The sequence below is a fragment of the Pelobates fuscus genome, chromosome 4 (assembly GCF_036172605.1).
Source record: "Pelobates fuscus isolate aPelFus1 chromosome 4, aPelFus1.pri, whole genome shotgun sequence".
Classification (NCBI taxonomy): Eukaryota; Metazoa; Chordata; class Amphibia; order Anura; family Pelobatidae; genus Pelobates; species Pelobates fuscus.
In genome coordinates this window covers 91,784,239-91,802,000 of record NC_086320.1, presented here as the reverse complement: position 1 = coordinate 91,802,000, position 17,762 = coordinate 91,784,239, and the positions used below count along the sequence as shown (strand labels likewise).

The window sequence follows — 17,762 nt, the reverse complement described above, 5'->3', positions numbered from 1 at the left end:
TAAGAGAGGAAAAGAATTGCTTTAGGGAAATGTGATATTTCCTTATCCCACACACTCTCTCACTCATATTTCAATCTTTGTTCACCATTGGTGCAGAATAATTTACATTTAAAGTCAACGATCATGATGTTTGTATAAGATATACTGCAGAGAACGTCACTATCAATAATCACTAATTTAAGAAATGCAGTAAGGTTAAAGGGTCACTCCAGCATTGTAACCATTACATCCCGCTGTAATGGTTATTATGCCAGGAGTACCCTAGTCTGGTCCCCTGGTAATGGGTCAAACCAGGGACAAACATTTGCTCTCTTACCTGGATCCCCTCCGGGCTTTAATGCTCCCTGGCGGTCTAGTGATGCACCTCCGACTTCTACAAAGCCACAGAAGCCAGAAGCTGTGGTACTCATCATTCGTTGGCTGTGAAAGGTAGCTCAATGCTCTCAGCCAACGAATGCAATTCTGTGCAATGAAAGTTCTTGAGTTCCAGCTGACGGTGACGCTGTCAGAGGTGGAAATTCAAAGCAAAACGATGCACAGGTTTCAGGCGCCGCGACCACTTCAAATCACTGAAGTAGTCATGGTGCTTGGAGTGACCCTTTAACCGCCGTGAATGTAAACACATTCTTTTAACACAGTTTGATGGCTTGTGACAGGTAGTTATCAAAGCTTTGAACACAAAGAAATACATTGTTCCAGGCTTCCATTTGGATAGTATTCCTGGCAGTGCAAGATGGACATTGTACTTACATGTGGTTGTTTAAAATACACTCCAGGCACCTAAACAACATTAAAGAAAAGGAAAGTCTCTATAGGTACAATGTAGACCTTGAGTAACTGTTCTTCTATTCTTGCTTTGGAATCTCAGTAGTCGAATATGGAATACAAAAGCAGAGAAGGGGGAGACCAATAGTGCAAAACTGTAATGCTGAAAGGATCACGAACAACACAGACGTGGAGAAGTGCCAACTTACAATTTTTAGAGCTAAGCCCAGCTCTAGGTAAAACAGCATACAGTGGTATTTGATACTCCCCACATGTAGGATATTACTGGGCAATTGGAGGTATCTCCACACGATTCTTTAAAACTTCTGAGACAGACGTCAGCATATAAAATATATAAAAGAGGGAAAAACCCAATGGTGCAATAACTTAGGTAATACTGCAACAACAGACAACACTGAGGTCCTAAGAGTGCCAACTTACAATTTGAAGAGCTATGACCAGCTCTAAGTAAAACAGCATACAGTGGTATTTAAACTCCCCACGTGTAGGATATTCCTCTAGTGATGCTTGCAGTGCCGGTCTTATGAAAATAAAATCACAAGAGAGGGCCCATAGTGTTTTCCATATGTAAAATGACAAATAAATAAAAAGAAACGTACTTACAGTGTTCAGAGCAGACACACTGCTCTATGAACCAAGCGTAGGTGGAATAATCCCCACCAGGGATTTCTTTTGCAGTACTGGATCTTGTTAAAAATTATGATAAAAATCAGCCAGGATAAAACAGCAACATATAAAGTAAATGAACTAACCCAAAGTAAAAGGTAGTCACAAAATACTTTAATATAAAACAAAGTAAAAATACACAACGCGTTTCGCCAAACAATAGGCTTTTTCAAGTGTAGAGACAATAATCCTGGCTATTCACATTTTATAGGCAGCTATATGGCATAAATTACAATAATTGGTGCCAAAATGGCGTCATTACCACGTGGCCGCGGTCACATGACTTAAAATTATACATATAATAGGTTAACATATTAAAACAGTAAAAAGGAATTGTTTTTGTATTTGTATGTTATGGGCTTATTCTTAACCCACTAAGGACCTTTAGGGGACGAAAAAAAATTAATTTTGTGCAAAGGAAGGGAAGAAATAAAGAAATGAAAAGACAGGTGAAAGGTCGCGGGGGCGTGGCCATTCTAAACCAATGAACCGGGCGGGTGGGCGGTAACGGTATAGTGCCGTGTGATAACGCTAAGCATGCAGGGAAATGTAGTCCGGATCACGTCTAAGCTAATGGCGTGATCGGAACGAAAATTAAAACGGAATAAGGGATGGGGGAGTCCTAATTAATGAAGGGAAGAGAGGATTTTGAGCGGCCATAGTGGTGAAGGGCAAAAGGGTAGAGGGGCAGAAGGGTGACATATGAAGGAAGGGCAATATGATTAAGGGGCAAAGTGGTGAGGAGGGGAGCATACAGGATAATAAGACAGTGTAATAAAATACATATACATATATTAGAGGAAAATAAATAAAATAAAAAATAAATAAAATAAAAATAAAAAATAGTGGCCTCCAGTATGTGGGTATGACGTTAAGATGCCTAAAAATTAGGATATCAGAACACTGTCGGAACATTAAGAATGGATTTGAGAATCACACAGTGTCTTAACATTTCCTAACACACCACCAAAAAAACCCTAACGTTCTTAATTTTACCCCTATTCAAATATGTAATATTCCATGGAGAGGTGGTGATATAAGAAATATTCTGGGAAAAGCCGAAATGGAATGGGTTTTCAATCTTAAGACATTAACCCCAGAAGGCTTAAATGCAGAATTTGATCTTTTTAATTTCTTGTAGTGTAATTTTATGTATATATGATTATTAGCTTTTGCACTGTAATTTTTTTTAATTTTATTTTTATTTAATATTAATCATATACTAAGACCATCATTTCATGTTTTATTTACTATTTTTTATTTTTATTTTATTTATTTTATTTATTTTCCTCTAATATATGTATATGTATTTTATTACACTGTCTTATTATCCTGTATGCTTCCCTCCTCACCACTTTGCCCCTTAATCATATTGCCCTTCCTTCATATGTCACCCTTCTGCCCCTCTACCCTTTTGCCCTTCACCACTATGGCTGCTCAAAATCCTCTCTTCCCTTCATTAATTAGGACTCCCCCATCCCTTATTCCGTTTTAATTTTCGTTCCGATCGCGCCATTAGCTTAGACGTGATCCGGACTACATTTCCCTGCATGCTTAGCGTTATCACACGGCACTATGCCGTTACCGCCCACCCGCCCGTTTCATTGGTTTAGATTGGCCACGCCCCCGCGACCTTTCACCTGTCTTTTCATTTCTTTATTTCTTCCCTTCCCTTGCACAAAATTATTTTTTTTCCGTCCCCTAAAGGTCCTTAGTGGGTTAAGAATAAGCCCATAACATACAAATACAAAAACGATTCCTTTTTACTGTTTTAATATGTTAACCTATTATATGTATAATTTTAAGTCATGTGACCGCGGTCACGTGGTAATGACGCCATTTTGGCGCCAATTTTTGTAATTTATGCCATATAGCTGCTGATTATTGTCTCTACACTTGAAAAAGCCTATTGTTTGGCGAAACGCGTTGTGTATTTTTACTTTGTTTTATATTAAAGTATTTTGTGACTACCTTTTACTTTGGGTTAGTTCATTTACTTTATATGTTGCTGTTTTATCCTGGCTGATTTTTATCATAATTTTTAACAAGATCCAGTACTGCAAAAGAAATCCCTGGTGGGGATTATTCCACCTACGCTTGGTTCATAGAGCAGTGTGTCTGCTCTGAACACTGTAAGTACGTTTCTTTTTATTTATTTGTCATTTTACATATGGAAAACACTATGGGCCCTCTCTTGTGATTTTATTTTCATAAGACCGGCACTGCAAGCATCACTAGAGGAATATCCTACACGTGGGGAGTTTAAATACCACTGTATGCTGTTTTACTTAGAGCTGGTCATAGCTCTTCAAATTGTAAGTTGGCACTCGTAGGACCTCAGTGTTGTCTGTTGTTGCAGTATTACCTAAGTTATTGCACCATTGGGTTTTTCCCTCTTTTATATATTTTATATGCTGACGTCTGTCTCAGAAGTTTTAAAGAATCATGTGGAGATACCTCCAATTGCCCAGTAATATCCTACATGTGGGGAGTATCAAATACCACTGTATGCTGTTTTACCTAGAGCTGGGCTTAGCTCTAAAAATTGTAAGTTGGCACTTCTCCACGTCTGTGTTGTTCGTGATCTTTTCAGCATTACGGTTTTGCACTATTGGTCTCCCCCTTCTCTGCTTTTGTATTCCATATTCGACTACTGAGATTCCAAAGCAAGAATAGAAGAACAGTTACTCAAGGTCTACATTGTACCTATAGAGACTTTCCTTTTCTTTTGTGTTTTCATTTTCGTTTATTTTATCCAGCGCACCCTGTATTTGTTGTCGTTTGTTCTCTCCATCCTCTGAAGGGTTTGAGGGTTACCCTTCCTCTCAGGTGTGCAGCTTTATCCCCCCTTGTGATCAGTACTGTAGCGCTGTTCCCTCCCCACTTTTTCTCACCTAAACAACATTGTTGCATTTCACCGTCAGCTGGAGCTCAAGAACTTTCATTGCACAGAATTGCATTTGTTGGCTGAGAACATTGAGCTACCTTTCACAGCCAACGAATGATGAGTACCACAGCTTCTGGCTTCTGTGGCTTTGTAGAAGCCGGAGGTGCATCACTAGACCTCCAGGGTGCATTACAGCCCGGAGGGGATCCAGGTAAGAGGGCAAATGTTTGTCCCTGGTTTGACCCATTACCAGGGGACCAGACTAGGGTACTCCTGCCATTTTGGAATACTTGCTGTTTCGTTTTATTAATACCATTGGTAAATCTTGCAATATCTTGGCCGCACACTGCATCTGTGAACTCTATGGCACATATACAGCCATTTTGATCTCTGTGGCTCACATTACTCAGCAAATGGAACGCGGAAATGTTCAATGGAATGCACTTCCAGTTTTCGGCAGATGTCCAATTACCAGCCGAGACATGGGAGATAATTATTTGAAGATCTACAGGTGATCCAGTGCAAGTAGGGAACCACGGAGGAGAAACAACACCCTCTGAACTACCAATGAACTCAAGGATTAGCCCTATTTAAAAACTCTGGGGTGGGAATTGTTAGGCTGTTCTCTTTGTATAACCATCTGTAATTTACTTTGATTTTATGGTCTCTGAGGAAGTTCCAAGTGTGGGACAAAATGCGTAAGACCAGAACTACTCTGGTTTTAACATTTTTATTTCATTTATAATAATAGCCGTTATTTTATACTACCATCCAGGGTCCTGATTTCCTGCTATCCTGCAGACAGCAAAGAGGAATCCTTAACCCCCCCCCCCCACCCAATTAAATCAGGGGAGGCACCCTTTAAGTGCATAACATGTCTACATCTTGTGAGTGCATTTTTGTACACCACACATTATTTGTTATAATTGTATTACAGTATGTTTTGTCTATGTTCATTTTAGAGCCCATATGTGTTTTGCTTGTATTCTGGTCTAAAGATCACTACCTAGAAAGTGATCTTTGGGAGGCTGTCCACTTGATTTACCTAATAAAGTATATTGCATACTTATTTCACACGTGATTGTGGCGATAGGATTGTTTGGCATTCTTTTGGAATAAATAGCAGGTTTTTCTTACATGCCCAATTTCATACAATTTTTTGCAGCAGATAAATAAAAAGTCTGAGAATTCTGAATTGTAACACTGCCTCCTCTGTCCCACCATCCCCAGTCTGAAAATGTAATTATTATCATGATCTGTGAATGCATATATCTCCCTTTTGTTCCTCGTTCCTCCCTAACATGACAGGGATAATTAAAGTGGCACTGTTCCTGAAAATTGAGTGTTTCAGAATATATGAAATGTCCAATTGACTGTTGGAATTTCACAAAGTAGGGAATACTTTGTCACAATATTTTTTCCTCTACCTGCCGATGTTTGACACTTGGCGTAGCTACCAATAAGAAGTGTCAATCCCCCAGCTGTCACCAGTGACATCCCGCATGATTCTTCATAGACCTCAATGCTGTAGTCTCACGCATGTGCGAGAGTACAGCAGTGATGTCAGATCCCAGCAGCTGAAGCACAAGGAGCAGAAGAGGACCTACCGGAAGAGGATGGTAGCACTCACAAGGCACAGGTTCAGGGAAGTTTAAATTTGTTTTTTAACACCCACCAGTGATGTCACAGTCTGGATCCTGTGCAAATCATGCAATGTCCACAGACAGTGACAGTGCAGCTTTAATACAATCGTTAGCATTATTCTTGTCAAATGAGAAAGGAGAAAACTGAAATGTGATGCTGGATAATGAGGAAAAAAGAATTTTGCGTGCTCCATTTTGCATGTATTTTTAAATAGGTAAATGTTTTGCAGTATTGTGCATCTCAACCTTATCTTGTTTGTCTCATCTCCTCAGTTTGAAAGTACTTTGTTATTGCTGGTTACAATCTCTGACATATAAACACCATTTCTACATACTAGGAGCACTGCAAAACGCCTAGAGGGGCAATGTCACTCCCTGCAAAAGGAGTATTTCATAAAAGATAAAATATTTATGAAATACTCATTGTGACTCTGTTGGAATTCGTTTTATGCTTAATAATGTGTTTAGTGATATATTCGATGCGGAAAACAAAAAGGTGGCGTTACTACAACCCAATAAAAAAAAAAGTCAATATAGATTGACATTTCCTAAGATAATACATAATTACACATAAAACTATTTTCAGCAATATGTACATCTACATATAGTCCGCCGAGAACCTACTACAGTTTGACTTATGAAAGAATATGATTTATTGCATGGGTTCCATTTATTTTGAGATTTTTTTTCCCCGTGTTTCCCAAACCACAACTTATGGTAACAAAATATATATACACGTATATGCATGAACATGAAATTGTGTTGAATAAGCCTGTAGTTTCCTTTTCACCACCAGTCAATGTCAAATAGACTTGCTCGATCTAGTAAATACTTAATGTCTTCATATGATCAGTAGCCTACACACTAAAAAGCTACAGAAAGAACAGAAATTATTAGATATTCAAAACAAAAAACTGTTTTGTTCTCTTTTTTTTAACAGGAAACAACAAGCTAAAAAAAAAAAAAAAAAAAAAAAAGAAGAAGATTTTGTTTATTTTCAATATATTGACAAATACAGAGGTGCAAGCTACAGGTGACTTTTATTCAGTTGTGTACGTTTGTTTTATCCAGTTGTGTACATTTTAGAGAAGCAACGGTCACCTTTAAAATGTACATTTTACATAATACCATATAAAACAGGGTTCAAAATGCATAATGTTATATAAAGTCCTAAAGCAGGGTGGTTAATCGCTGTCCTCCAAATGTTGTTATACTACAACTACCACAATTCACTGCCAGTCTTCTGCATTCAAAGAAGCGAGGCAGTTGTAGATCAACACATGGAGGCTAGAGTTTGACAAAAACAAAAAACAAAAACAAAAACCCCACAAACTATTCTAAGTACTTGGTGATCAAGAATGGATCACTAATAGCCTTGTTAATGAGTTCATAATATTCAACATACTGAATCAATTCTCTGTATGCTCTTGAATATATACATGTTTTTCAGAGAGAAAAGATGATTTACAAGTCTTATTTCAAAACAACTGTCAGTAGAATTACAGAACACAAAGGTACTTTCAGAGTTGGTTGGCATCACTTCTATTTTATCTATATGACTCCAGTGAACCAGGCTTAGAAAAACTGTAATTCTCAAATTTCTAAATAACAAACTCAGTGGCCCTTGGTTGCTGTGATTTATGAAAAACAAGAGCCAAACATTTAGCTAATCAGCTAGAGACACGACTTGCCTTGTTATGAATGAGGTTAAACGTTTATTTTTCCCTATTCCTTCATGTTAGTCTGACCTAATCAGAAAAGTTTAAGTACTGGGAGATATGCAAAAAAAAAAAAAAAAATCCTACCTTCACCTTCCATGTGCTGAAAACACCAATGTTTCTGTAGATTCAAAGTTAAATGTCCATATCTTAACCGGGTAAAGCTTACCAGGAAAATGGTCACCAAGTGCAGTTTATTGCATTAGACTGGGGCAAACAAAATTCATTTATTCATCCAAATTGTGGTTTGATATGTATGTGCAGATTTTGTTTGCGTTCCTGTATTTAAAGAAGTATTTCTGCTTTGTTGCACTGCAATGCAATTCTCATCTCCTAAAACATGGAACATGTTCCTATGGGAACATCCTTTTTTTGATTACATATCTTTACAATAAACAGATAGAGAAAGATAGGGTAAGTCAGATTTTACTTCCCCTCAGCTTGAACTCATTTTAAGCCTCTCATTTGTCTACGTTTAAACAGGTATAAATTAGTCCAGATGACAATAATAAGATAGAATCAAAGACATCACGAATGTGTCTTCAATGTGTCAAATAAGATTTTAATAGATTTTCTTGAGTGTAAAAAGAAAAAGTCTCTAAAGAACAATTCGGAAGTAAAGCATTACCTACAAGGTCGCCACAAATCGGAAATATTACATCTATACAGATTGATCTAAAAATCATTTTCTCTGTTTAGGTAACAGAAAATATTACACATTATGGAGGTGCCCCTCAGAAAACTAAATGAAAGTAAAAAAAAAAAAATATATATATATAAAAAAAAAATGTAAAAGTAAATGTAAGGCTGTGCAGTCCTCGCTTGTCATATAATGCAGATTCTAAATTGTTCCACATTTCCTGCACACATGACTAAGCAGAGGATCTCAAGACAAAGAAAAAAAAAAAAAAAATTACACTGGAGGCTTGTATTATATATACTGCTGCAGGTTACAAATGCATGTCCTTGGAGGGAGGAACTCAACCACAAATGTGACAGTTTCTCTTTAAACCAACCCAATATTTCACAAAACCAGAACCACTATCTGAAACGTTAACAGATAGTGATGTCCCGAACAGTTCGCCGGGAACCGTTCGCCGGCAAACATAGCGTGTTCGCAGTCGCGAACACGCGCGATGTTCGGTCCGCCCCCTATTCGTCATCATTGAGTAAACTTTTACCCTGTACCTCACAGTCAGCAGACACATTCCAGCCAATCAGCAGCAGACCCTCCCACCTCCATGACGAATAGAGGGCGGACCTAACATTGCGCGTGTTCGCAACCGCGAACACGCTATGTTCGCTGGCGAACGGTTCCCAGCGAACTGTTCGGGACATCCCTATTAACAGATATACAAAGTGCATAGCAATGAAAAAATAATAATTAAAAATTCTCCCCAATGTGCCCCACACCCAAAATGCCCATCTGATAAAATGATTGAGCAGTTAACACAAACACAACCAGCGAACAGTCTTCTGACCTTTTGTTTTACAGATCTAATAATATTTAATTGTTGAGGTAAGATACATAATGTCTTACCCCCCCAAAAATATATATACACCCGACACCAAATCAAAAAAGTACAATGAACCGAGACATATCTACATGTGCACTTTAGTCCTCTTTATGTCGGCTGTGAAATCTTTCCAGAAGGGCCTGAAATATGTTTCCAGGTATTTTTTGGTGCTGGGCGATCAGTGATTGTATTGCATTCTTTGTCTGTAAGAGAATCAAACACATATCAACATGAATTATAACATGTAGAGCGTTATTTACTAAAGTGAGAATTGATGAGAATTCAAAGTGAATTTTTACATTTAGGCCAAAATATAATTCAGAAAAAAAAAAACGTATGTTCAATTAGGGTATTTTGGCCTTAAATATAAAAAATTCATTCTAAATTCCGGCAATTCTTACTTTAGTGAGTAACCCTGAAAGGTTTAGCTAGCAAATGGAACTTTAACAGTATAGGGGCCTGGCACCTAGACCACTTAATTGAGCTGAAGTGGTCTGGGTGCCTATAGTGGTCCTTTAAGCAGAAAATAAAAAATCATATAGGGGAGGAGGCCTGCAGTTCCCCTAGTCTTTTTGCAGATGTCCTGGCTACCAAAAATACACAGTTTTCCAGGTAAGGATTTTCACACTGCATTCTTCCAAAAGTTCAAACAAAATTTCACATAGTGATGAAAGTACCAAATGAAGATCCCATGTTGGTACCAGTTCTCTGATAGTACAAAGAGACTGCTCTTAAAAACAAAAACAAAAAATAAAATAAAAAAACCCTATAGATCGAAGGGTCGGAAGTCTCATGGTTTAAAAACGTTTAATGATGCTGGATGTAAACCTTTCTCAAATCCCAACTGGAGGGATTTCAAATGTTGTTTCTAATATGCTATGAGAAGTCAGATCTAATTATATATATATATATATATATATATATATATATATATATATATATATATATATAAATATGGATCTCTTTTCTTATGGCTACCAGAATCTTGGAAAAACACCTGAGGGGCTGAGGAGAGACCAACTGGCAGAACTCTTAATTGGTAATGGTGAAATTCTTATTCCCGTCTGATGCAGAAAACGAGGATATTTTTGCTTTCCTCTGGAAAAGAAATATGCAGACAGGTATCCTTATGTCTAGAGTTCTTAGCCAAGCCCTTTCTTGAATCTGTTGCCAAGTGCGTGGTCTCCATACAATATTTTTTTCTGGAGGATGAATTGATGGACTTCTGTTAGATCCATGATGGTATATATGTATTCAGGATATCAACAAAATGAATGAAAGACCATATAGTATAATAAAGGAATTGCACTAAGTGATAGAAATTCAACTCACAAAAGTGCGTAGGCACATCAGCATAGGAGTTTGTTCTTCAGTAAAATCCTCTTGGTGCTCAGGAGTACATGTTAAAATAAGTAATAAAAACCATAGTGCAAAACTGTTAATCACCGCTTTATTGTATTACACTTACAGGAAGTGGAAGGTTTAAAAGCCCATCAACACCATCCATTTTGGTTGTTTCTAACCCTGCTGTATTTTCTCTGATATGCTCTACATTAAAAAGGTCTGCATTGGAGTTAAAAAAAAAAAAAAAACCAAAAAAAAAAAACAACAAAACAAAAAACATCAACGCATGCTCTGTACTTTATAGAGGTTTGTAGGTTTGATTCTTTTATACATTGCAGATCCATGATGAGCCTGAATGACCCGTCTGGCTTCCAAACTTTAAATAGCCTTGAATAGTTTCCTGAAAATCTGTGAAATCTATTACATTTTTTCTTTAAAAAAAAAAAAAAAGAGCCTGAACTTCTGTAAATAGAGCTGAAGCAGTTCTGGGAGAATGGACTGAAGAACAAAAATCTTCTTGGATGAAGCGCTCTTAGTTCTAATCAGTATCCTCTTCTTTTTTTTTTTGACAATCTTTATTTTCCTTTTATGTTATACTGTATACAACAACAATAGTGTGTTTCGCGAATGTCAATAGGCAATTATTCACAGTTATACATTATTCAACAATAGTAGTGTATTTCTCGAATGACAGTAGGCAAAAATTCACAGTTATACATTATACAACAATAATAGTGTATTTCGCGAATGTCAATAGGCAAATATTCACAGTTATCCAATGGGGGGGAACAGTAAGTGTGTAGATGTTGGTTCAAGCCAAGCTGTTAGCGTCAGTAGGAATATATAAATCCAACGTTAAGTCAGAAATAACCAGGGTCTAACGAACCGGGAGAAGAACAAGTTAGTGGTTTCTTATTTAATGCAACAACTAATAACTAGCCGAGATCAAAGCAAGAGCCGTAATGGGTGTAGTAAATTGGTGGCAAATTTTACAACTTATGGTAGACTTAGTGCGGGCGTTGCCCAATACTACGTGTGGGGGTGATGTGGTAGTGGAGTGTTGACAATGCAACGCTGACGGGGTGAGGGGCCAGAATACCTGTCTGCACCTAGTCTGGGCCGTCATCTCCCTTGTCGAAGGTTGATTCGCGGTCTCCACTAAGGGGCCAACCCTCGATCGGCGGTTATCAAAAGGGGATGTGGAGGACCAGATCTCGGGTGGCGGTTTGTCTGTTCAGTTAGGATGAGAAGGGGAGGGTGATGGAGGGAGGGAAGGTAAGAGGGGATGAGGTGGGGGCTCCCGGGTCCCTGCCCCGTCCATCGCGAGGTGCCACAGCCAGGGCGTCCATGTGTGAGTACATTTCTCTAGCCTGTCGTGCAGTGCTGCTGTAAGTGATTCCATGTGGTATATCTACCCTACCCTGTCCATCCACTGCTGGAGTGTGGGCGCATCTTTTTGTTTCCATTTAGTCGGGACTAGCGTGATGGCTGCTGTCAGTAGATGCTTTAAAAGGGATTTTTTGTATGCTGAGATAGACATGTCTGTGTGATAGTAGTAGTAGTAGTAGCATGGTGAGGGGCTGTAGTGGCAGTGTGATGTCTGTTATTTGTCGGATGGAATCTCTGATCGTTGTCCAGAAGGCAGCGATACCGGGGCAGCTCCACCAGATGTGGAGAAAAGAACCGTCAGAGGCTCCGCATCTCCAACAATCTCCTGGGATCTCTGCATCCATACGGTGTAGAATATCTGGGGTTCTATACCAGTGTGTAAGGATCTTAAAGCTCGTTTCCTGGAATTTGGAGCTGATGGAGTTTTTATGTGTCAATATAAAGATCTTACCCCATTCCTGGTCTGTGAGCGTGGTCCCTGTCTCTTTCTCCCATCTGGCTATGTATCTGGGGTGGGTGAGGTGTTCTCCGGTAAGGAGAGTAGCATACAGTATGGAGACTCCTCTGACCGGGTGGGTTCGGGATATGCATAATGCTTCGAACTGCGTGGGGGGTCTATGGAGGCCCCGTTTGTTCGGGAAGGAGGCATAGAATGTCCGAATTTGAAGGTAACGGAAGTGGTCTAGGCCCGTTATCTCCAAGGATATCTGCCAAAGGTTTGAGTCGGTTCCCGTGTAGTAGTTGGCGAAAGCTGAGCCAGTCGGTGTCGGCATATGAATGTAGGTCTGCGGGTGTCAGTCCCCCCCCCGATCCTTGGGTTGTGTGTAATGGGTGTGAGGGGGCTGTCTGTGGTGGTAAGTTGGTGTGAGTATCGCAACGAACACCAGACTCGTAGCGTGGCATCAATCATAGGGTTGCCCGTTCGCAGGGTACCTAGCGTAAGGGAGCTAAGCCATAAGCGGGAGGGAAGGGTGCCGCCTGTCTGTGCGTGTTCCATGGGGACCCATAGCTTGGACGTGGGGCGTGCATGCCAATCTACAACCCTGAGCAAATGTGCTGCGTGATAGTATCCCTGGAAGGAAGGGAGACCTGCGCCTCCTTGAGTTTTTGGGCGTTCTAACAGCGCTTTGCTTACTCTGCTCGCTCTCCCGTTCCACACGAATCGTCGTATTGTCGTGGATAGCGTTTGGAAGAAGAGTCTTGGCATTATAATGGGGATCGTTTGAAACAAAAACAGGAGGCGAGGGAGCACGTTCATTTTTACAGCGTTAATTCGGCCGAACCAGGAAACGTATAGGCCTCGCCATCGCTGTAGGTCCGATTGTAAGATCGAGAGGATGGTGAGGAAGTTTAGTTGGTAGAGGAGAGATAAGTCACTGGGGAGCCATACCCCGAGATATTTTATTTTAGATTCGCACCACGAGAAGCGAAACTGCGATCGGAGATGTGTAAGTCTGTCTGTTGTGAGAGAGATCGGTAGGGCTTCAGATTTGCTCATGTTCAGCTTAAGGTTAGAGATGTCGCCGAAGACCTTAAAGGCTCGGAGGAGGTTGGGGAATGAGATCGCGGGGTTGTCCAGGAAGAATAACATGTCATCCGCGTATGCGGCTACCTTATGTTCCGTGTGGTGGAGTCTGTACCCCGTAATACCCCCGTCCTGTCTGACCGCCTCTAGGAACGGTTCCAGCGTGAGGGCAAACAGGAGGGGGGACAGGGGGCAGCCTTGCCTAGTCCCGTTGCGGATGGAAAAGGGTGCGGATAGCGCGCCGTTAATCCGGATGCGAGCTGTCGGTGTGGTGTATAGAGCAAGTATCCATGAGCGAATGTTTGGCCCGAATTGCATATGGCGGAGGGTGGCCTCGAGATACTGCCAATCTACCCGGTCGAAGGCCTTTTCTGCGTCTGTCGAGACCAGGACCAAGTCCTTGTCCATCGAACGGGCAGAATGGATCAAGTGTAGTGCTCGTATGGTGTTATCCCGTGCCTCCCTCCCAGGGATGAATCCTACCTGATCTGGGTGAACCAGTGAGGGGAGGACACGGGAGAGTCTCAAGGCTAGTGTCTTGGCGAATAGTTTGAGATCCGCATTGAGGAGCGAGATCGGTCTGTAACTACCGCAATTAGAGGGGTCCTTCCCCTCTTTCGGTATGACCGTTACTGTGGCGTGTAGGGAGTCTGCTGGGAATCTACCTCCCTCTAATAGGGAGTTAAAGCCTCGCAGCAGGTGAGGGAAAAGTGTAGCTTTGAACTTGCGCAGGTAGGAGACCGGCAACCCATCAGGGCCAGGGGCTTTATTTGATTTAGACTGCTTGAGTGCGGCTGCGAGTTCTTCCTCAGTAATAGGTTGTTCCAAGACTTCAGCCACGTCCTCTGGGAGCTTGCGGCCAACGTATTTCGATAGAAAGGAGTCTATTCTATGTAGGTGTTGAGGGGTCTCCGAGCGTCGCGTGGGAGAGTCGATGTTATATAGCTCTGAGTAGAATAGCCGGAACGTATGGAGGATGTCCGTCGGGGACCTTTGCATTGTCCCGTCCTGCCCCACTATTTGGTGGATATGGTGCTGCCTCTGTCTCTGTTGTAGGGTGCGTGCAAGTGTTCTGCCACATTTGTTGGAAAACTCATAAAAATGTCTATTGGACCTGCGGATGGTATGTAGCAGGTTCAGAGACAGTAAGTCTCTGAGCTGTCTGCGTTGGTCCGTGAGGAGGCGATAGGTATCGTCTGTTTGGTCTCGTTTGTGTCGCGTTTCTAGCTCGGCTATAGCCTGTGTCAGTGCCCTGAGTTTGGCGGTGTGTTCCCTTTTCCGCTGGGTGCATAGTTTGATCAATTGTCCCCGTATCACACATTTATGGGCCTCCCACACCGTAAGGGGGGCGATGTCTGGTGTGTCGTTGTCGACAAAATATTGGGTCAATGCCTGTGTTATTTGTGTGGTAATATCGGTGTCTGTCAGTATACTTTCATTAAGTCTCCAGTGGCGTTCTCGGGGTTTGAAGAGCGGCGATTTGAGTGTGACATGGACTGGGGCGTGGTCGGAGTCATGTTGTATCCCTATAGTAGAGGAGATCAGGAAGGGGAGGTACTCTTGGGCCAGGAAAATATAGTCTATCCTACTGTATCTGTTGTGTACCGCGGAGTAGCATGTGTAGTCCTTGGCTTCGGGATGCGCCACCCTCCAGCAGTCGACTAGACCTGACCTGATCAGGGCCTGTTTGGCCTTCCGTATACAGTGTGGGGGATAGCGCTGGTGCCCGCGGAGGAGTCCATCCGGGGCTCCAGTGGGATGTTGAGATCTCCGGCCATGACTAGGGTTCCCTCTCGAAACCTCTCCAACAGTGTGAGGGTTCTCGCGAGGAATCGGTGTTGTCCCTTATTGGGGCAATATATTGTGGCAAAAGTGTACTTGTGGCCTGCGATAGTGCCTTTCACGAATAGATACCTGCCCATGGGGTCCGCCTGTGAGGCAGAGCTAGTAAATGGGATAGTGTGTGCGAAGATGATGGCAACCCCCGTCCGTTTAGCCTCAGGATTGTTGGCGTAAAAACCCAGGGGGAATCTCTTGTCCCTTATCAGTGGAGCGTCTTTCCCTTTAAAATGAGTTTCCTGAATAAATGCAATCGAGTTCTTTTGGGACCACAGGGTCCTAAGCAGGTGTCGCCTTTTTTCGGGAGAATTTAGACCGCGTACATTGTGTGTTCTTAGGAGTAAGGGCGCGGGGTGGAAACAGGTCGCCATGGCTGCTTAGCGGCACGGGGAGTGGTAGGGGCCGGGTCCGCGCGCCCCTGGGGGTCGGGAGCAGGGGGGAGGGAGGGAAGGGGATGGTAGGGGAGGGAGAGGGAGAGAGCGGGGGGGGGAGGAGGGGAAAGGGAAAAAAGGGGGGGTGGTATGGATATTGTGTCTGTCTGAGGGTGAAAGCCCGTTGGGGGCTCAAGTAAATTAGACAACTGTGGCCCTAGGTCGTGCGGGAATGACCTAATATACAGGTGGGTCAGTTGCAGGGGGTCCAGGAAGTCTGGCGAGTACAGTACTTCGGAAGTCCGGTGTACGCTTTCCCTCGACCCACGTCATGAGGCGTCCGATACGTCTACCTAAGTTCGTGAGAATGGGTTAGTGTGTTGGGGGTAGTCAGGATGGTCGGGGAGGAGTCCCCTGGGGTGTCAGTTAGATGACTCTCTGGGTAGCTTCGTCCCTGTCAAGCTGTTCGCTAACGTCACACGGTGAAGGGTGTCAGGGGGGTCCCCGTCCAGTCCTCTTGTAGGGGGCGGGAGTGTCCCCAGAAGTGTCTGGGCCAAGGTAGGGGGTGGGGGTCAATGACCCCAGGAGCGGAGGTGTAAGCCTACAGGGAGGGGGAGGTCGCCCGGGTGGCGCCAGCTCTGCATGGGCGAGGGTGCCCGAGTGGGCATCACCGCCGGGTCCAACAGGTGCACAGTATGAACATATCACTAGTAGCCGCTCGGTGTTTACATGAGGGCGGGTATGCCATTGAACCCCGTTTGGGTATACGAATACAAATACATAAGGGCTTGAGCAAAGACAACATAGGTGCGCAGCAATGGCCTCGGGAGAGTTACCCTCATAGCGAACCGGAGTATGGCTTTGTGCTTTGTAGGAGTGGAACAGGCGCCACAGGGACCACCTCAAAGGTACGCTAGGGGCATGCCCCACTACCTGAGCCATCACATGTCGCCTATTACCGAGGCAATCGTCGTGGAGTGTGCGCCTGGCGGGGGGCTCAGCGTGGGGTGGCCTGGTGTGGCGCTCGGGTGGTGGGCTAGGTAATGGCAGCGCCAGTAGGCAGGGGAGTGAAGGGTCTCGGGGAGCATCTGTGGTGAGGTCAGTTAATGCAGTCAGAAGGGCCCTGCACCTCCCCCGTATTGTGGTTCAACTAGTGAGTAGGCGGCCCCGGGCCGACACCGCGGCCAGCAGTAAACTGGGCGTAGGAGCACGGTCCAGAGGGTCGCCTAGTCAGTATGCCACATGTACAACATTTGAGAGCCCAGTACCACCTCCGGCAGGCGGCCCCGGATCCGCACCCCCAGCCACATACACCTCTCACACGAGGCCTCCATGTGGCGCGTATTTAGGCCCGGCCTTAAACATCAAGCCAGGGGGGGGGCGGATCCGCGGCCTCACGGCAGCCGGGCCGCGGGGCCCCCGCCGGCAAGAGACTAGCCCCAACCGGCGGAGTGTCCCGCGGAACATAGGATCAACCACAACCCAGTTGCAATAACAATTCAGGATCGATATGTGGGGCGGTATGCCCCCAAAAAGATGGCGCGTGGCAGTGCATAATGGTACATAACATGACATTTCAAGCCAATACCTCCCTCAAGTTCCCCAATTCCCAACCCCACCCAAAGGCACTTAAGGTTATAGGTAGCCCTGTTGTGTTCGTGATGTCCCCTTGGCAATGTATGGGCCTCGGGCGAGTTCGTATTGGCACTGCGGCGCAGTAAGGCGTGCTGGCCTTGTACTGGCAGTGGAGTCCCCATGCGCCGGCAATGTGAGTGTCACGCTACGGCCTCTTGGGCCTATGGGCCGCAAATAAGTAACTGTCCCAAGCCATCCCTGTCACTCCCGCACCCCTCCCAAAATCAAAATCAAAAATAGAAATTAAAAATCAACCGGTGCTTCGTGGAGTGCACCTACCGCCCCAATTACCCAGGGTGTCCCCAGAAAAGAAACCTGGTGCCCTCCCAGATAGTGTGGTGACTGTCCCCGTGTGGTTACAAAAGTGGGTACTTAGCTGCTCTCGTCGATGCCCGTGGAGCCCATCCGTCAGCGATGACAGTCCAGGAGGATTGGTGGGCAC

At 43.5% G+C, this 17,762-nt stretch overlaps 1 protein-coding gene across 3 annotated transcripts in view; it reads right to left on the bottom strand.

Moving 5' to 3' along the window:
• Nucleotides 1-9,036: 9,036 nt before the first annotated feature.
• Nucleotides 9,037-17,762, bottom strand: part of TMEM68 (transmembrane protein 68) — a 29,498-nt gene continuing 20,772 nt past the window's right edge. For all 3 annotated transcript variants that reach the window (XM_063451388.1, XM_063451389.1, XM_063451390.1), the window contains exon 8: nt 9,037-9,420. In XM_063451388.1, the coding sequence (XP_063307458.1) occupies nt 9,316-9,420 (105 nt within the window). In that variant the 3' untranslated portion in view covers nt 9,037-9,315. The remainder of the gene's footprint in view (nt 9,421-17,762) is intronic.